At 38.6% G+C, this 21,906-nt stretch overlaps 1 protein-coding gene across 1 annotated transcript in view; it reads right to left on the bottom strand.

Moving 5' to 3' along the window:
• ANO2 (anoctamin 2) overlaps window positions 1–21,906 on the bottom strand; it is a 169,200-nt gene that overhangs the window by 112,712 nt on the left and 34,582 nt on the right. Inside the window, exons 5-9 of the mRNA XM_088537398.1 lie at window positions 9,152–9,300; window positions 7,816–7,870; window positions 7,101–7,149; window positions 3,985–4,040; window positions 3,692–3,733 (exon numbers count right to left, since the gene is read on the bottom strand). Of these exons, the coding sequence (XP_088393524.1) occupies window positions 3,692–3,733; window positions 3,985–4,040; window positions 7,101–7,149; window positions 7,816–7,870; window positions 9,152–9,300 (351 nt within the window). The remainder of the gene's footprint in view (window positions 1–3,691; window positions 3,734–3,984; window positions 4,041–7,100; window positions 7,150–7,815; window positions 7,871–9,151; window positions 9,301–21,906) is intronic.

The following is a 21,906-nucleotide window of genomic DNA, read 5'->3' as shown; positions in this document are numbered from 1 at the left end:
TTTTTTTTTCTTTTTGAATACAGAAGCAAAAATACTACACAACACTTAAATAAACTTAAAAGTCAATAATCTTAAAAGTCAGAATGCAGATTTTTTGCCAAGTAATATATGGAATTCATCAGATTAGTTCCAGGTTAGACTGCACATTCCTTAAGGCTATACGTAAAACTGAATCTCTAAGGGTTATTTTGGGTGACCTGGTTTGGTCAATAATGTATCATTGCACGGTAGAGTTATATAAGTATAGAAGAGCTGGAAACAATGTCAATAACAAAGTACATTTATTTTTTGCAATTAATTATCAATAATGCAACTGTCAGTTGGTCCTTTTTTGATAATTAGCAGCATTCCTGCACCATCTTGCAGTGTGCATTGTGCAAAAGCACAAATACCTTTGGTATTATAAAAAGTACCTTTGGTATTATAAAAGCACAAAAACTATGGAAATTTTTAAGTATTGAATTTATGCTCCCATTTCCCTTCCTGAAATGTACTGCAAGCCTGGTCTGCCTTTTTGAGATTTTCCAAACTTGTTTTTCTAGTGTTTGTAGTGTCTCCTCCCACAGATGCTATGTGAAAGACCTCCATAAATTTCAATGGAGCAGTTAAAACCTGGACCCTGAAAACAAGTGCTCACATAAGTATTACCGCTCAGAATATGGAAAATTGCTTGCAACCATTTAAGTGACTGGAGTAATGCCAGTGCACACTGCTTAAAGATCTGTCTTAGATTAGGGAGTAGTTCTTAGATTAAGGCATAAACCTACACTGCTAAAGCAATTGGTAATTTAGCAATGAGATTCCAGGAGTATGGAATCTCAGCTCAGAGAATATTGCTCTTATAGAGCACAGTTTTGCAAAATTCTTTCTACTTGTGGAAAGAAATGGTGAGGCTGTGTTTGATTTTCTTTGTTTTCAAGAGGAGATGAAGAGGATTGCCCCAGCTGCCATCTTCGTATGCTCACACAAATACTTGAGGTTCCCCATTCAAAATCACTCCTTGCCATTCTCCCACAGAATTACATCAAAATTGTTTCATTTCCATAAACAATCCTGCTAATAAACACATTTAATGATATACACAAAACAAGAAAGTTTAAAACTATTAAAATTATTAGGACTGATTAAAAATTGCTTTGAATATAGCTATAGAATTTATTTTAAAGAGCAGTAAAAAAAAAAAAGCATTCTAAAATTTAAGACAGTATATTTATAGCATTATACCAAACTATGGAATCACAGATTGGTTATTCTGATAATAAAATCTGTAACACTAACGTTGAGTTTGTGGCATGGATGTTTTCCATTCATATGTATTCCACAATAGTACTAAACCTCAGTTTCAATATGGTAGTTTTACAAGATTAATCTTACCCTGGAATGTGCATCCTTTCCAGATTTTTATTAATATGAAAGGAATTCTAGGAACAGTTTAGTAATATAATTTATGGGACTTTATCATCTTCACTTAAAAGCAGAACTTTCTGTAAAATTATAACAATACTTTCCAATCTGTTTGTAATATTGAAGGGATTGTGCCGTAATATATGACAACAGTGTATTTCCCAAACTTAAAGGTTGTCAATGAGCTAGAAGCTTAAAAAAGATGGAAGTCAGTGTTTGTCCTCATGGCAATTTTCTACCATGCTGTTGTGCTGTACTTTTCTTAAAAGGTTTCTCTGTAATCGCAGAGATTCCTTTCCTCTCATCAAGGGTCTTAGAAAAACAGGGTGTTTCACTGAATGCCTATTTTTAATTCTTATAGGATGTTTATTGTTTTGTAAGCACTTCCTCCAAGGAAATCCTGAAGAGGGTTGATAAGGATTTACCTTTTATATTATGAGCTGGTACATGAACCTTCATCATTTGGGCTGCCTTAATGGCAATAAGTACCCTCATCAGGTTCAGTTCATCAGTCCTTGGACGTGCAAAACAGACAAACAGTCAATTGAAATAGAAGACACATATAAACTAAACTGGAGAAAATAAAAAGGGGCAGGGGAAAAAATCTCAAATATGTTCCCCTTTCCTTTAAATCTGATCAGAGCTTTTCAGGAAATTAAACACTGAGACTATTAGACTCAGATAAAAAACAGATGATGTTATGCATAGAACTACTACAGATTCTATGGCTAGGCAGCAAAGACATATGTGAATAATCAATGGAGTATTTCCAGAAATAACCTTTTTTTTTTTTTTAATATTTAACACTTCATAACAAAACCTAATAGGCAGGATAAAAAGAAGGTAGCTAGTAGGGTGAATATTTTTCCAGATACTATAGATCTTGCCCCCTTTCTCACATTACCTTTTCTTTTTTTGACATTGACTAATGTTCATTTTAATTTCTTCTCTCTGAAAGTTGTGCTAGTCTTGTGAGTCAACAAACTCTATAGCTGACTTTCAGAGTCCCTTACCATAACCCAATAATCGCTTGTCCAGAGAAAACTCTACAAGTGCAGACAATCTTTATAAACAAATATTTTTTAAACAATAGAGCTAAGTATACAAACAACTGTCCATTTTTTTTTCCTGGTTTTTGATTATCCAGGGTTCATATACCAAATTAAGCACATGAAGATACCTGGTGCCTGAATGTTAATACTATTTAACAAAAACTACAAAGGAGATTGTGTTTCTCAAATTTTTACTGACCTAGATTTGGAAAAATCAAATTTGCCTATATGAACCTATGCCTATGAACTCAAGACTCCATTTCAAATGCAAAAGTATTCATCACATGCAGCGATTACACTTGTGAGAACTATGCTGAGTGTTTTGGCAAATAAAAGATATTTTTTTATTTCTCCATCATGCACTTAGCAAGGTGTAATACCTAAATACTAGATAATATATTAAATACTTCAGGCTTTAAAACGTTATCTTTTTCTTGAATCTACCCTTCTCTCCCTCCTCCTTTTTCTCCCAGCAATTTTCCTTCTTCATTTCCTATCTTATTATTGGTATACCAAAGAAAAAAGTGAATAAACACCAAAGAACAATCTGGAATAGAGCTTAGTGGATACTATTCAAATTATTTTGCTCATTTCTAGTGAGCATAATCATTAAAAACAATCAGACTGGATTTAGTTTTTTCAACCTGCCAGGAAGAGAGAGAGAAAAAAAAAGTTTTGTTGACTTGACTTTTTTTGATTATTTCTGTTCTATAACCAAGTGATGTAATAGATGAATATCTGCTAGAATAAGAATATCTACTAAAATAAAACATAATTGTATAGTACATTCAATAGAGCATTTTATTACACACATCTTCTAAAAATCTATTTTCTATTTATTTGTAAAGAAAAAGGTTCTATATATATTTATGCATACACACATATATAATTTATATAAAATTTTATAAAAATATATTTTTTAATCTTGTTTTTAAAATACATCCTTCCACATTCTCTTAGAACAAGAGAAATGGCTAAATATTAAAAAAAGCTTTTCTCTATACACAGGAGGGAAATCTGAAGCATTTCAAGATATAAACATCAAATTAAATTCAGTGAATTACTGATAGGCTTCATAAAAAGTTTTGAAACAAAATTTGATATGCTGAAGTACAACAAGTAGCGTAACAAAGATGTAAAAGCATTTTCTCAGTTGAACTAATGCTTTCTGATAGAATTTAGTACATCATTTCACACTTGACCTAATATGAAATTAATTTTGCAATGTACTTTACCTTTCTTTCATTCATTTCACCATTTTGGTCTTCATATTCACCCTAGAAAATGAAAATGATGTAATTATCAATGTAAATATAGATAAACTGAATAAAATATTTGTCAATTGTTCCCACTTTTTGATTTGACTTGTAGGTTACTATTAGAAATGTATTTATGTATGATTTTTCATACCAGAGTCACAATCCAAAATGTTAAAATACATTTTCATTTTCAAAGGTAATAAACATTAAGGCATATACACTATTGAGTAATATTATCATAGAACTAGATTTTAATAGAATATACATACATCATGAAGTGGGTATGCTGCATCATAAACATTGTTTGCTATTAATGTGCTGATACCTAAAAGGGAAAAAAAAAAAAAAAAAAAAAAAAAAAAAAGATGGTCAGCAGCTAAGTACCACTCAACAGCAAATATTGTTACAGATTTCACTTGATTTCTTTACAGTAATAACGGAGCTGTATTACCAGCTCAACAATAAACCCAAAACCATGGGGTTGCACTGAAGTGCACAAGCAATCCAAAAGGGACTTTCACAAAATTCTGTGATGGAAGATGACTGCTACTTTGGCTAATTTTAGACGAAAACTAATTTTAACTGATGGGTTTTTATGCTCCCTCAAATCAGCACGTAAAGCCATTCTTCCAGGTTTAAAACTTCTTTGCCTGTAGAATTGAGCAGATCACTTTGTTCTCTCCAACCCACGGTTATCCTGGAAAGCTACATGCACCAGGACAAGAACTGCTAAGTCCTAAAGACTGCAATCAGAAAATCTGGTGGAAGATAAAGGAAGATACCATAACATGGCACTGTCAGTAACCTCATACAGTGACAGCTTTAGCAGTTGAATTCCTTGGTACTGACTGCAGCACTTATAGACATACACCAGACCATTACAGTTCTCAAGAGCTATGACTCAAAAACATCCACTATTCAGTCCCTGCAGGCAAAAAATAATCTTCCATAAGACAACAGCTAAAAATCAGCAGTTTATTCCAGATCTCTATGTTTTCAATGTCTAGTAAAAATTACTAGAAAGCTTGGATTTAATAGTGAAAAAATTAACGTGATCAAATCATATAGCCATCACTGTGAAATGCCTTGGAAAAACCCTCTGGCTAGAGGTGTTAACTAAGCATTACCAAAAAATTTCCTCCTTCACACAAGGGAAAATTGTGATCACTATTTGTATGAATGTTTTCATGCTTGGATCATATCAAGTCCTTTACTGAGGACATGTTTGAGAAGTTCAGAGCTATGAGAGAATAAAATATATCTTCCTTGTATCATAGATGTAGAAGATTCAGCCTCATATAGGTGTGAAATTCAATAAGCAAATGTCTTTGAAGTATTGTTATATTCTCCCATTATATTATGGAGTAAGAAACATGATTATGAAAACCATAGACAGCTGCAAGAACCTCTGGCATCACTTTACTATCTTCTGTGGAAAAACATTAATAAAAACAAGAACTACAAAAGAATAATATAATAGAAAAAAAAACACAAAGATGCTTAAAAAAACTTTCATGACGTATGCTCTTGAGACCAAGGAGAAGTGAAAACCTGAGCGATGCATGAAGCATAGGACAGCTAGGAGAGGATGTCAGAGAATCAAGCCTATTGGTTATTTGAGGTCAAACATGATGGATAATTATGGCTTAGCTATTGATTAAAAACAGGGGAAATATAAGAGGGATGAAATATATGCCTTCATACCAAGTGGAATCTTGAGCTGACCCAAACTTGAAGTAGAACCACTTGTATTTCCATCTTATAGTTTAAAACAAAAAGCCTGAAAAAAAATCACTGCAAGTGCTTTGATCTCTACAGAAAAAGATATTAAAATGGAAAAAAAAAATCTAAGAGATTAAAATAAGAATTCTCTTCCAGTCTACTTGAAGGATGAATTACTTCTTTCAAGCTTGCTCTTCAAGTCAACAACTTTTAGAGGAATAGAGTTTCAACAAATTCAACCCAGTCCCTCTGGTTCTCCAGGGAAAGCGGCACCTCTGAGGGCTGGCTTTTACGTCAGTTAGTTTCCTGTCCCTGCTGCTCTTTAGGCTTTGTGTTTTCTCTGCCTCACACTGCTTTGTCTCTAGAAGCCTCTGCTCTAGAGACTCCTGCTTGCATATAAGCCACATCTCCCAGGCAAAGCAAGTTCTCCCAATACATCAGGAAAATCCTCTTGATGAAGATGGAGCAATTCAGTAAAAGAGGCCACATTTCTCTTACTGCCCAGAGTCTTTTAACAAATTAAAACACAGAAAAACACAGAATGAACAGTAAACAAAACATATCAGCTGAATAATATATTTTAGAAAGTGAGGCTTTTTGATATATTCTCAACAATCTTTTTCTCCCCTCTACTTTTCACCTCATTATTTTAAAAAATTAGATTAGATTAGGAAAAAGAATATATAAAAAGATCTAATAAACCAAAAGGTGTATGTTCATTCTAATGCAAACCAAGTGTTTTGGGTGGAAAATGATAAAGTAACTCCTTTTTTTCCATATAATGGGAAAAAAAATCATAAAATTTCTATTTAGGGTTACCTAAACTAATCTTTTTCCACTTCAGCTCCTCAACCAAAAAAAATCTCTCACCTGCAACTTTACCACACAAAATTACTCCAAGAACCTGCAGGAGACAACTTGTACAGCTCACTTGCAAAGAATAAGTACATTGCACAGGAATATAGTGGTCTTCAAAGATGAGGTCAAGCTAACAGAGGACTTTCAGAAAACATGCCAGAAAGCACTACTACAAGCTCTTCAACTCAAGAGAGATATGGCTGGCGGTATCATGGTGGCAGAAGGAAAAGAACAGGGAAAAATATGCAAATCTGTATCCGTACTGAGCCACAAAAAAAAAAAAAAAAAAAAAAAACACCCTTACCAAAACTTGCTAGTGGAAATTGACACTGGATTCCAGAGATCCAAGTCTTTTCAGAACAGTCATATTTAACTCACAGATTTCACTATCCAGCTTGTGATCATCATTTTTAAAGCCGCAGTGATAAAAATAACCTGAAAATATGTAATGTATAGCAGTGGCAAGTAAATCTGCTCCTGGATGAAATAATGCAATATATTGGAGTTCACATCTGAATTTTCAAAAGCAGATCTTACAATAACCAAATTCAATTTTAGAATCGGTTGTGAAATGCAAGTTATGAGTCAAGTCCTACATCTAAAGAAATGAAAAGCAAGTTCTGCATAAACAGTAGATAAGAAAGTCTGGTTTTATTTCTCAGAAAATGTATTTATTTCCATATCTATCTTTAGTGGAAAAGTGCCAGTATACTTTCATGTTCTACTAGGCAAGTAAATATTCAGTACAACAAGCAAACAATTTTTTTTCAAAGCAACAAACATAATCATCTGTCTTTGCTCTTACCCATGCTGTTTCTGGAGTTCGTAGGTGTGCGTTTTAAAATTTCACGTACCTATGGAAAAGAGGAACAGTGACATAACGTCCACATTGTCTTTAGCATTCTATTCCTCACAATGTAAACAATAAAATTCAGTTCAAATGTAAGAGGATTCTGTAGAATAAACTTACATTTAAATTTAAATCTTATGTTTCACTGACATATAGATATATAATTTGGGGCCACTCTAGTTAATATTAAGTGAAGAAAAATGATTAAAGAATGCCAGAATGCCACTGAAGATAATGGTGCTATGACAGTTCATACTTTTTCATTATCTGGCCCTAACATCTGTAGTATAAGTCCTGCTATGCCAAATCTTTGTAAAATTTGGTATAAGTTTTACATAAAGTGTAAGTAGCATACGGACTTCAGATAGAATGAGAAGAAAATGGCAAATTAATCTGACTCCATATTTAGTCATGGAGGCACCTTAAACACAACATTTAACATTCACATGGGAAGTATAATAATCTGTGAAACCTGAGTAAGCATATGATGAATGTAGCATGTTGGGGAGGAGTCAGCATAGCATCTAAAGAATTTTGGAGGAACTACAAAATGCATATACTGATGAAATCAGCAGAGTGCCAAGTAGCCAAAGACACTCATTCTATTGCAACAAATCCCATTCAGCACAAAAAGCCTTTCCTCATTGATATGTGCCTTTTGTTCACTTACTATTCGGCTGCGGGTAGCATTGTCAAAAAAAGTGTCTTTGTCTTTAATGTTATACCTAAAAAAAATTGAAAGACAAAAAAAGTTATGTTTTCAGAAATGGTACTAATGAATAAGATAACATCAAACAATTTGATTTAGAATTCATTTAAAAGACATATTAACGGAGGAAAACAGAAGTTTAAAGGAAACAGAGTTGTGATAGGGCAGCAGAAAATAAGAATATCTCTTCATATAAGATCTTTTAAGGCCTAGTCTTCCAGAGTTCTATCTAGATTGCAGTGATGGTAGGTGGAAAAATGCCAAAATATTAATTGTAAAAAATGCCTTTTGGGTAAGGAGAGCTCGTCCATTGTTTATACAAGCTGACCTTGTAATCTTTCCTTATAAAACACCCTCAGTGCTATCACATTCTGTAATTATGAATGTTACCATGTGTCAACTAGCCTAATACAGATGTTCATTATTGTTTTCCAAGTGACTATTCAGTTAATGTTACACTTCTTCAAATAACAATTACCCTGGAATTATGTATTCCCCAAAACCTTAAAATGTGAAATCAGTTTTGCCAGTCTATTGCCCTGAATCGATGTCACTTGTATTCTATATAAATGAAACTTGTTAGATATTATGGGTCATAATATTTATTACTGATTTTTATTTATCAGACAAACACAAGGAGCCAAGCATGATGAAATATGAAATGTTTTACAACGAACCAGATTGAGAAGTAGTAGTCCTGAATGAAGGGGCACATGGCAGAAATTTCTTATGGAATATAAGGAACAGATTCCTTATATTATGAACCAAAATTTAATTACTATAATAAATTGATCACGAAAAAATATTATTACATTTCTACTAGCTCTTTCTTTTCTCAAAACAGGTGTTAGTATCTTTGTCCAGCTCATCAGTCATTTAGTGATAAATTTCTTACAGTTCAAATTAAAACCACTTTATTTATTACACTCTTTGAAGTGCCTTATCCAACAGAAGAAAGTTAAACACAGACAGAAATTCTGTGTCAGCTTATATTTCTGTAAATCCACTGAAACCAAACTCAGTATTAGTGAATGAGAATTTATTTTAGATCAGTTTACTCAGGCTACAATAGATTCAAGTTAACCCAGACATATTCTTTTATCACTTGGAAATGTTTCCAAAAATAATTTGCCAACTTGTACATTTCCTCAGGATATCCAAAAATGCTGCATCCCCAGTGATGCAGCATGACTGTGCTGATGATCCTTTCATTCATGCACTATAAGAGAAAAAATTGTCAATAGTAAAATGCAAATTGAAGCTTTCTTTTTTGTGCTTCACAATTTGAAGTACTCACAAATACATTTTTTCTCTGGAGAATGGGTAGGACAGGCTTTTCATCTTGGTATTGTCTTGTGGCACCTGAGGTTGCAGAGGTTCTGTCAGTCTGAACCATATTTCACTTAGCTTCATGAGAATTCCTCCTTCTTCTTTGATTTCATACATCTGAGTAAATAAAATACCATATATTAATGTGACTTTCAAAATTACACTAAAAGGAAAAAAATTAAAAATATTCAAAACACATGTGTTTAAATCTGTATATTCCCATGTAACAACAAGCACCTGAATGCTTAAAGTTTCAGCAAGAAAAGGGAAACTTTTCCTTCAGAAGCTACTTTCAGAAGAAAATTCAGCGTAGGCTATTAATATGAAAAACATCCTTACGAACTCATCTAAACTAGGAGCGGTAGGGAAGTAAGAGAAAAGAAGAAGAGTTATTCTGACTTTAAAAGCTGAAACTCGGAAAAAGAGGGAGTAGATTAAATAGGAAGATCTTTACAGCCTGCTCCAACTGGCAATCATGCTTTGCAGACAGAATACCACAAAAAGTGAGAGTCCCAGATCCATGGCTGCACAGCACTGCCTGGTGCAAGGAATTAGCTTTTGCTGATTTGATGTTTGTGGGATTCCTGAAGGCCAGTGGTCATGCTGTGAGCAAGCCAGGTAGGCGCCAAACCTAGATAAAAGGGCAGATAGGTGTCAAGACGTAGATAAAAGGGCAGATGGGTACCAGGTGGGCACCAGGGTGCCGGACCTAGCTTAAAAGGATGAAAAAGACTGTTGAATAAAAGATAAGGAACAATCAGATAAGGAGTCAAAGAGTTGAAGACAAACCGGAAGAGAGGGACAGTTGTTAAACGTGAGGACACGTGGACACTGTTAGTTAGCCTCTGCTAGTTAGCCTATCACACTGTATAGTTAGATGCGTAGACGCGGGGTCTTGACCAATCATTGTAAAGAAGCGCTCGCGTGTACGGGGAAGCCTTGCATATAAGCGCGATTGGAACCCTGAATAAACTGGTACTGCTTGATCACATTGATCGTGTCCGTGGTGTCCGAGACCCCCGCATCAACAGATGTTAAGTAATAAAAGGATTCTCAGGGATATGAAGGTATTTACCCAATTCACTATACAAACAAATCCAATGAACAAACCTAAAATAGACTTTAGAGTTTCTAAGTAGTAATAGCAGTCATTACTAAAGGACTTCATAGAGAAGAAACCTAGGGGCAAAGCTCTTCCGTCTAAGAAAATTTTATTGTTGCCATTGTTGAAGCAATTGCTGACGGTTAAGTCCCAGGCACAGGATTGCTATGTCCGTCTTTAAAAAGAAAGAATATAGAAGGACAGCTATGCATGCATGTGTCTGAGCTTGCATGCGCATGCTGTGGTGGAGATGTGTTGGGGCCTTAGTAAGAATATATAGGAAAGTGGAGTTTGTGGGGAACTGGACCGACGCCTAGCAACCGAACACCTGGAGGAGAACCAATCAGCTGGGAGCCTGTAGCCAATGAGTGCTGCTCCTCAGCGCATGCCCACCTGCACCGGTATAAAGCCCTGCTACAGACAACAGCAGGGCGGAGTTGACTTCACTTCCCATAGAGGTGTTGTTCACTCCGGCTTGTGGAAAAGGCTTCGGCACTTGCCACAAGTTAAACCACCTTCATATTAAAGTGCTGCTCACTCTGATTTGTGGAGTGAGCCTCAACATTCGAGTGACCCTCGACATCTGGTGACCCCGACATGATCGTGCGAGAACGCGAGGGATCTTACTGGAGAAAAGCGGATTGTGACCACGACCTGGTGAGTCAGAATGGGAATTGGCGCATCTAGAGTGAAAGTTGCTGCAACAGCAATGGAACATGATACTGTTGAACGCTTCGTAAGGCTTGCTCAAAAAACTAAGATTGAGGTCTCGAAAACCGAGCTAACTGATTTATTACTATTTTGTAAGAAGAGAAAAATCATAGAAGAAGCTTCCCAAGCATATAAATTTGAATCATGGGAGCGAGTAGGAAGAGAACTATGGGACGGTGTACAATTAGGCTCGGAGGAAGCGTGGCGCCTCACAAAGACATTTCGTCTAATATGGCCTATGTTTGAGCGGTTAGTTGCTATTGCGTTTTGGGAAGCGCTCCATGGAGAAGAAAAGGAAAACGGGTCTGAAAGTTCTGAATGTACCAACAATACTGAGCCAATTCAGTGTAAGAAAATAGATAATAAGAGAAAGGTAACCTCACCTAAACAGGCATGTCCGGTAACTTTGGTGGAACGAGAAGTATGGGGGGGAGTGGATGAGTATCTCCCCCCGTGGGAGGGGGAGGAGCGACCACCCCCCACAGCACCTGAATGGGAAAAGCGACCACCTCCCACAGCGCCCGAATGGGAGGGGGAAAAGTGACCAACCCCCACAGCGCCCGAAATGGAAGTGGACCCAGTTAAAGTACCGATCCCAGATGGATCGGACGATGATAATGCCGTGGTTCAAAAAATGCGACAAGAACTTCGGGGACAGGCAGAGAGAATGACAGAATTATTAGAACAAATGCGGCGATTAGACGGTGGGTCCAAGGCCAGAGATGTGAAGGCAGCCTATAAGGCTGCCCATAGGGCTATAGTCGAAGGGTTGGAAAATGTAGACAAACAATTGGAACAGTGGGAGGCACGAAAAGATGCTCCTAAGATTCAAAAGAAAGCAGCTGGAGGAAGTGACCCAGCTGAAGAAGGATTGTTGCCGGAGCTCCCAGCCACTTCCACTGCAGGTGGAAGTAATGATGAGGGAATGCCACCTGTTAATCCAACATTTAATGCGGGAGCACGGTATAAAGGGCTCATAGAGAATGCTCAGTTACAAGGAGAATTTGTATTAACACCACTAGCAGCTCCTGTAGTAACGGGAGCCCAGGGCCCCAGGTGGGAACCTCTCGATTGGAAATTTGTTCAAGGCATACAAAAAACAGTAATGCAGTATGGGCACGACAATAAGTTGGTGAGAAATCAGGTCTCCGCCCTGTTTAAATATTCCCATATGGTACTTGCGGATAGCAGAGCGATAATGGAGCTCCTGCTTTCCTCTACCGCTTACATGCTTTGGTTAGCAAAATGGCAGGAAAGATTAGAGGAAAAACAATTGGAGAATCTAAATCGCAGTATGGACGATCCATTAAGGGTTGCCACCCTTGATCAACTAATGGGGAATGGGTGTTACCGGGCAACCGAGGCCCAGGCAGCGCTTCACCCTAGGATACTACAGCAATCAAAAAATGCAGCGCTAGCCACTTTTCTTGCACTACCACAAATAGGAACGCCACAGTTACCATACACAAAAATAACACAAAAGCCGAATGAGTCTTTTTTCAACTTTGTTGATCGACTGAAGGAAGCCCTGGATATGGCACCTAATGTGCCTGCGGAAATGAAAGCAATATTGGCAAAAGATCTAGCAGTTCAGAACGCAAACCAAACTTGCAAGCAACTGTTAGCTGCTTTGCCACCAGGAGCTTCAATTGTCCAAATGATAGAGACCTGTGCCCGAGCGCCATTGATGGAGGAAGAACAAAAAGCAAAAATACATGGTGCGACTTTGGCCGCAGCAATTAAAGGAGAAAGAATGTCTAGAAAGGAAGACAAGAGATTTCATGGGACATGTTTCCTATGTGGTCGATTAGGACACATGAGGAGGAAGTGTCCCAACAGATTCAGGATGGAGGATATGGCCCCGAGAGGATTTAATGGGACCTGTACGAGATGTCAAAGGTTCGGGCATAAGGCAGCGGAGTGCCGATCACGGTTCTGCAAAAACGGCACGCCAATACAGGGAAACGGGAGCCGCCGCGTTGTGAGGGACGCGGCGAACAAGTATCCCCAGACAATGGCTGCCTCCACGAACTCTCCGCCGCAACCCGAGGAAGTGCAGGAGTCGACCTCTATGTGGCAAAATCCACAGTGATTAGAGATTCTGACGTGCATATTCTAGAATCAACATGCACTGGTCCTCTGGGGAGGGGCCTATCCGCTCTGATAATTGGCTGTTCATCAGCCTCAAAAATGGGTATTTTTGTGTTACCAGGGTGCATTGACGCTGATTATTCCGGCAATATTGGCATAATGGTGAAAATATTTAATCCTCCCATCACTATTCCGGCATTGAGCAGGATAGCTCAACTAATACCTTTTCGAGCTGCAATCCCCAATCCTGGAAAGGCCCGACGGGGAAATAAGGGCTTTGGATCTTCCGGACCCCCTCAGGTTGCTTTTTGCGAAAAGATAACTGCTCAGCGGCCGACAAAAATTGTGAGCATGGAAGGACCAGACGGCACTCGTCTTACCAATGTGGCCATGATGCTTGATACCGGTTCTGACATTACTATCATCCCTAAATTCGCATGGCCACCACAGTGGGATCTGCAGGAGATTGATACCCCTGTGACAGGGATCGGGGGGCAATCTCCTACGCAGGTTAGTCAATATTTCGTGACTGTTATAGATGATGAAGGAAACAGGGCCAAGGTAAAACCGTATGTGATGTGTACCTCACTGTGGTTGCTGGACAGGGATGTTTTAGCCCAGTGGGGTGTCACTTTGCAGTCACATTTTCCCTAGCGGCCATTGGGGGCAGCTTCCGCCCTACTTTAAAGCTAAAATGGATTACAAAGGACCCTGTATGGGTGGACCAATGGCCGCTACCGGAGGAAAAGCTGCATCATCTAAGGGAATTAGTTAAAGAACAGTTAGATCAGGGTCATATTAAGCCGTCAACAAGTCCCTGGAACACTCCTATTTTTACCATCAGGAAAAAATCTGGAAAGTGGAGGTTGTTACAGGATCTCAGAGCCGTTAATGCATGCATGGAAAACATGGGAGCTCTACAACCAGGGTTGCCCTCACCTGTTATGCTCCCACAGGCATGGAATTTGTTAGTAATTGATCTAAAAGATTGTTTCTTTAATATACCGCTTGACCCAGAAGACAGTGAAAAATTTGCATTTACGGTGCCTACAATTAACAGGGAAGGCCCATCGGAGCGATACCAGTGGGTAGTTCTTCCCCAAGGAATGAAAAATTCACCAACCATCTGTCAATGGTTTGTGAGTTTGGCCCTGAAACCCTGGAGGGAAAAGCACCCCGACTTGATCACATACCACTATATGGATGATATTTTAATAGCAAGCCCTGAAGTTTTGCCAGCTGAGCAGGAAGAGGAGCTAATTAACTGTCTAAAGGAATTTGGCCTGGTCATTGCCCCTGAAAAGATTCAAAGGCAAGCTCCTTGGAATTATCTGGGTATGGTTATCACAGAAGCCAGAATTAGACCCCAGAAGCTTAAATTGCAGACGAAAATTGACACCGTTAACTGTGTACAAAAATTGGTGGGAGACATCCAATGGATTAGGAATTTTTGCGGCATTACAAATGTGGAAATGGAGCCGTTGCTTCAACTGCTTAGGGGAGCTAAAGAGCCCGCAGAAAAGCGGAGCTTAACCCCAAAGGCTGTCGCAGCCTTAGAATGAATCGAGGAAAAGATAGCAGAAACAGCGGCCTACAGGTTCCAGGAAAGATTACCAATATCCCTGGTGGTCTATAATCGGGAAAGGGAGGTGGCGATAATTATCGCCCAGATAGATGAAAAAGGAATCCTGTTTGTACTGGAATGGGTTTTTCTCCCAAGCCACTTGCGACGCACCCTAACTCAAAGGCATGAAGCAATTGGAATGGGAATTTTGAAAGCCCGGCAACGCGTACGAACAATTGCCGGCAGAGAGCCTGATAGTATTATCCTGCCTCTAAAGACTCTGGAATTAGTTGAAGAATGGTGTTTAAAAAGTGCAGAATTTGCTCTAGCTATTCAGGGCATTAGAGTGGACAATCATTATCCCAAGCATCCTCTCTTCCACACCTCTTTGGAGCTGGAAGAACGAGAAATCCAGAGTTTAAGACCATTATCAAACGCAATTACTGTATTCACAGATGCTAGCAGCAAAACTGGGAAATATGGGTACGCTTTCCGGGAGTCAGATCGTTGGAAAACTCAGATTCGACGGGAAACTGCATCCGTGCAGGTTCTAGAATTAAAAGCGGTAATTTGGGCATTTCTAACTTTTCATGATCGGCCCATGAATATAGTTATTGACTCCCTATATGTAGTAGGCATCGTTCAAAAGAATTCATAGGGCAATTATAGGACATGTAAATAACCATAATCTCCAAGCTTTGTTCGTCCAGCTGTGGAACATCATTCAACAAAGAAAGCATGCCTTTTGGGTATCGCATATTCGTAGTCATACTGCATTACCGGGCCCTTTAACAGAAGGTAATGCAGTCATAGATAGTGCCGTGTCAGCAGCGGGTATTTCTTGTTCGGCGGAACAACAGGCATCAACGTCTCATTCATTCTTTCATCAATCTGCTCGAGCGTTACAACGTGAATTTAAAATTTCCCGAGCGGCAGCTCGTGCTATCATTGCTGCCTGTCCGGATTGCACAAGACTGACCCCTTTACAGGAAATGGGTACCAATCCAAGAGGACTACAACCGAGGCAGATATGGCAAACAGATGTTACGGAATTCACTCCCTTTGGCCGACTAAAATATCTACATGTTACGGTGGATACCTGTTCAAAGGCTCTCTGGGCGACCCCAGCCACTTCTACAAACGCTAAGTCAGCCTGCAAACACTGGGCTCAGGTAATTGCTGTTTTAGGGAAACCGGACATCATAAAAACAGATAATGCACCGGCGTATAAGAGCAACATCTGTAAAAACTTTTTTCAGCAATGGGGAATAACCCATCAGATGGGTATCCCGTATAATTCGGGTGGTCAGGCCATCATCGAGCGACACCATCGAAATTTAAAACAATTACTGTCTGTTTTGAAAAAAGAGGGGGAGATGGGTCCCTATGAGTTAACAAGTAAAGCATGCTACGTTTTGAATTGGCTCAACCCTAGAAATGATGACAACGTACCCATTTTCACTCATTTTTCAAAAAATTCAGCTGACCTTTCGGGAAAGAAGGTACAGGTGGAAGTCTTTTGTCCACAGAAACAGATCTGGGAAGGTCCAGTTGAGTTAGTTACATGGGGACGAGGATATGCGTGCATACTTGGAGGAGACGGAGCGACCTGGGTACCAGCCAAATGGGTACGACCGTGGTTGCGAAAGGACAGAAACAATTAATGGACCATGAATTATAGAAATTGTTACACTTATGCGTAACCAGAATGGTTATATTTATGCTTGCAACTATGTTACTTTGTTTTTGTTCGTAATAATTTGATGCATGATATTGCCAATTTTTGTTTTTTGTAAAAAGAGGGGAAATGCTGAGGATTACAGCTATGTTAATTTGTTTTTTGTAAATGTTGCAATGTTTATTGCTAATTTTTCTTTTTTGGAAAAAAGAGGGGGAGATGTTGGGGCCTTAGTAAGAATATATAGGAAAGTGGAGTTTGTGGGGAACTGGACCGACGCCTAGCAACCGAACACCTGGAGGAGAACCAATCAGCTGGGAGCCTGTAGCCAATGAGTGCTGCTCCTCAGCGCATGCCCACCTGCACCGGTATAAAGCCCTGCTACAGACAACAGCAGGGCGGAGTTGACTTCACTTCCCATAGAGGTGTTGTTCACTCCGGCTTGTGGAAAAGGCTTCGGCACTTGCCACAAGTTAAACCACCTTCATATTAAAGTGCTGCTCACTCTGATTTGTGGAGTGAGCCTCAACATTCGAGTGACCCTCGACAGAGATGGATACTTACCATTTGCTAGCAGACAATCAAACTATAAAACACTTATAGGAATGGAAATGTTAGACAGGGTCAGGACAGGAAATCATAACTTGCAGAAACAATCATAACTTGCTGAATTGCTTAAATGTATTTGTCTAAATGCCAAGCTGCTGAGCTTTTCTCTTAGGATACATCAACACTGCTAAGCAGATGTCCCATGACAATGCGTTGTTTGCTTGCATACTTGTCAAGCAACATATAGAGAAGGAGTCTATTTCTTCTAGGTCTTGCCGTTTCCTGAAGTCATGAAAGCTAACAAAAGACTTATTAGACATACTGGTGCTAACATGTCTGTCTGTTGCTTGGCGGCAAACAGCAAAAAGGTTTACAGGAAAATTATAAGCCGAGACCTCATTTTGCTCGAATTAGCATAGAACATATGCTAAGTATGAAAGTATGAAATCAAATTCAGAAATCACTGCCAAGAGAGATGCCTGAATATGCAATTAATTATAATTCTTTATTTTGGGTTTGGCATAAAAACATTATGCCAACATAAGTTTTGTTGTTCTTGTTGTTGTTTTTCTTCCTGAATCACAGACAACCTAATAAAACATGAGCTTATTGGAAGACTGATTAAATACTAAATCATTAAATGAACCTTGAACATTGCTTAACCAGCATCTGAAGAAGTCTATCCCAAAATGAAAGAAATATTTTTGATCTTAACTGATTGAAGTACTTAGCATCATGATTTTTAACTGCTGATCCCCCTACAAAAATACAAAAAGAACTCAAGTTGGGCACCTCACAATCTTAAGCACTCTCTTTCCTACTTAAAGCAGTTCTGTAGTATATTTGACTGTAGCCTATTTCCATCTGGCTGTTTTAAAAATAATTTATTTGTTATATACGACTGTGAAAAGCTAGTTAATTGTCTCAAAAGTATATTTCCACTATCTATTTTTCTCATGAAAGATGTTTCATAATGAAACATTGGAACATATCTTTGTCTTTCAAAATGGTTCAGTATTTTTCATTGAAATTGCTTTGTTCATGGTTTCATTGGATTCTTGAATAAATAATAAATATCATTAAAAAAAAAGAAAATAACCTTTTGGCTCTCTGAACAAAAACTTCTTTTTTTTTAAAGTTGGTTCTGGCTCATTTTTTATATTTTTATTGCCACAACTCCAAAACAAAACATTTCTGAATTTCAAAATGGATTTTTTTTTCCCTCAAAGGAAATTCCCTTCCCAACTGTCTTAATTCCAAAATTTTAAAACAAAAGCATAATTTCCTGTCATGTCTCCTTTAAGTGGATGTATTTCATTTATGCAATAGAGGTAAGTGAAAAATAATAAAGTTAAAAATAAGTGCTAAAGGCTTTCTCCCTAAAAATGTCCTATCACCACTACGTTATATAAAATGATTCATCCTTTGGGGTGAATTTTTAGGAAATTTAAGGTCTGACTTCCCAACTGTGGGGAACTATAAACATATTTCACCTCTTACAATACACCTAAAATAAATTATGGATAGAAAAAAACTAAGAACTGTTAACTGCCCGATTGGTGGCTGCATTACCATCTCCTTTCTGCAAATTTGTCCCATTAATGCAATTCAGAAACCTATGAAATATTTCCAATAAAATTCTGAAACCTTACATTTTGTGGTTTTGGCAATGTCCAATCATATTCAACATGAAGTATGCACATACCTGATTTGTTCATAGAAATTTGTAACTTTGAATAAAGGGATGCCATTTATTATATATTATTGCATATTAAATTAAACAATTTTGCCTGACATTATCAAATAACATTATGTCTAGTGGAATATCATGCCATCTCTCGCCCTGAGGAAAATGGTCAGAGATCATCTACAGTGTAGCCTGTTTCCACTGTATTTGTGGAAATCTAATTTGCACAAAAAATTTACATCAAACAAAAATATTTACATTAGTGGTCAAATAAGATGGGAGAAATTTAGCATAGTAAGTCTATTCTGTTTTGTACCATTTGGGAGAAGAGCAAGATTCTAAAGATGGGACAGAGTTGGTAGTGGGAGGAATTCCAGAGAGGGTTACATTTAAATATGAATGGCTATTCTGGAGAAGACCAAAGGTCTACTTAGCCTACATCCTGTTTGCTGTCTCCTACTTAAGTTCAGGGATGGACTATGTGAATTAGAAAGGCACTGTGCAGTACCTCTCTTTTTGCCTTTGGAGCTGCCAGGAATGAGCAGGGTCTTCCTGAGCTTGAATCAATAAATGCATTTGGAACAACATTAGAGATTTTATGTCCATCTCCAATATAAACTTACTTTTGGTCCCTTTCCCAGACAGGAATGGGACATGGAAAAAAAAAAAAAAAAAGAGAAAGAAACAAAGTTAAATGGCAAAAACAAATTCAATGAAGGCTGTAACTTCTGCTAATGTAAAGGATGGGTATAAGTAGATATAATTCATATAAATATGTATCACAATACAATACACATGTGCAGAACAGCAGAACTCAGATAACCCACACAAAAAGGCACTCTGGTTTACTTCCATTTGATACATAACTGAATTAAACCTTACTGGATTTCCCTGCTCTTCTTAAGCTCTTTTTTTGCCTAATTCTAGCTTTCCCTACTTTTCCCCCTCATGTTGGGGATCTGCTTACTCTTTTGTTTATGTTTTTGCATTTTGCGGGGAGGGGTGTGCTAATATCACTTATGATGGTTGCTCACAGTACACTGTCCACAGTTGACAGAGTAATATCAAACAAAACACCAAAATGTCTAGCATCTTTCTAGCCTTTCACTTAAAACTGTATGATGAACCATATCCTAGCTATTGCACTACAAATAACATGACAATTTAAGCTCTTAATATGTTTTCTATGGCCCTTGTCTGAGATGATGATCCTTCTCTTTAGGGCCTTGTGATTTTGTGTATCATTCAAAAGACAGAGAGGAATGTTGACCTATTTGTCGGTGATTAGGATGGTCTTTAGAGACTACCACGTCCTGAATAGATCTTACACAGACATAAAAATATGAAAGCAGAAATCAAAAATGAAAATAACATATAGAAGTAGTGAAAAAATACTTCAGTGTATCTGCAAGAGGCAGGAGGGGAAAATTCCTGTGAGGGAAGAAGGAGGTAGAAATGAGAGCATGCACTGAAATACACAAAGTGAAAGAAGCTGTGAAGTGATCAAAGTGGGGGACGAAGGACTTCACATGCTTTATAGAAAAGGATCTATGCCTTCATCATATGCCAGAAAGGATGGAGGTACAGTAGGTATCCAAAATCTACTTGTTTTCAAAGGTTGTTTACAAGTCTTCTCTTCTTTAGGCTAAAAAAGCCCTGCTCTCTTAGCTTTTGCTGCAGGTGCCTGGACAGATGCTCCAGGAAACTAATCATCTCTGTAGCCCTATGCTGTACTCTCTCCAGTGGTTCCATGTCCCTCTTGTACTGAGAAGTCCAGAACTGGGCACAAGTACTCCAGGTACTGTGCCCAGTATCTGGGCACAAGCTGTGGCATAATCAAGGCTTACTGCTCTTCATAATGCAGTCCTGGATATAGAGCTACATCCACTAGACAACATCCACTGCTCTCCCTTCATCTACCCAGCCAGTCATTCCATTGTGGAAAGTTATCAAAGTGGTTAAGAGTGATATCCCCTTAGTGAATCCATGTTAACTTCGCCTAAACACCTTCCTGTCCTCCGTATGTCTAAATATGACATCCAGGATGAGCTGTTGCATCACCTTTCCAGGGATGGTGGTGAGGCTGATTGGCCTGTAGTTGCCTGTGTCCTTCTTCTTCCCCTTTTTGAAGACTGGAGTGACATTGACATTCCTCCTGTCCTCAAGCACCTCTCCTGTTCTTTATGATTTTTAAAAAGGATGGAGAGTGTCTTCGCAGTAACATCCACCAGCTCCCACAGTACTCTTCATTGCATCCCATCAGGGTCCATGGATTTGTGGGTGTTCAGTTTGTTATGTCAGAGGAAGATCTCTAAGCTGATCTTTCTCAACCAAGGGCAAATCTTCCTTTCTCCAGACTTCCTTTCTGGTGTCCAGGGTCAGGGATTCCCAGGATTAGTAGTAGAAATTGAGACAAAGAAGATATCCAGTAACTCTGCCTTCTCTGTATCTTTCATAATCAGGGCACCTACCCAATTCAGCAGTGGTCTCACATTTTCTCTAGTCTTCCTTTTGCTATGGATGTATTTGAAGAAGCCCTTCTGGTTGACCTTGACATGCCTTGTCAGATTCAATCCAAACTCCACCATCTCATGATCACTGCAGCTAAGGCTGCTCCTAACCTTCACAACTCCAACTAGCCCTTCTTTGTTTGTTAGCACCGGGTACAGCAGCACACCTCTCTTAGTTGGCTTCTACACCACCTCTGTCAAAATTTTATCGTCAGTGCTCCGCAGGAACCTCCTGGATTCTTTGTGCGTAGCTGTTTTGTTATTCCCACAGCTATCGGGGTGGTTGGAGTTCCCCATGAGATCCAGCACCTGTGACTGTGAGGTTGCTTCCAGTTGTCTGTAGAAGACCTCATCAACTCCTTCTTCCTCATCTGGTTGTCTCTAATAAACACCCACAACAATCTCTTCCATAAACTCTCCCAAAGATCTTTACCTAAAAACTCTTCAATTGCTCTCCATCCACTCCTGGGCAAAGAACAATACATTCCAGTTGCTCTGACATAAAGAACAACTCCACTTACCTCCCCTTCAGGGCCTGTCTTTCCTAAAATGCACATATACCCATCCTTGACAGCATTTCAGTCATGTGAGCTATCCCAACATATCTCTGTAATCACAATGAGATCATTGCTCTGTGACCACACACAGATCTAATTCTGCAATTCTTTCTGATTATTCTCCATGCTATGTGCATTGGTGTACAGACATTTCATGGAACTAATTGGGTGTGCAGGTTTCCCAGAAAGGGTGCAAGAGGATCCTGCATAATCAGGTCCTGTGTGCTTTTCCCTGGCTTCATGCACCTGCAGGAAGCAGCCTGACTTCAGCTGC

Source organism: Tinamus guttatus, unplaced genomic scaffold (assembly GCF_059628265.1).
Source record: "Tinamus guttatus ecotype Peru unplaced genomic scaffold, ASM5962826v1 Tinamus_guttatus_pri_ptg000753l, whole genome shotgun sequence".
NCBI classification, from domain to species: Eukaryota; Metazoa; Chordata; class Aves; order Tinamiformes; family Tinamidae; genus Tinamus; species Tinamus guttatus.
Note: the sequence above shows the minus strand (reverse complement) of the source record. Positions and strands in the feature narration are given on the sequence as shown.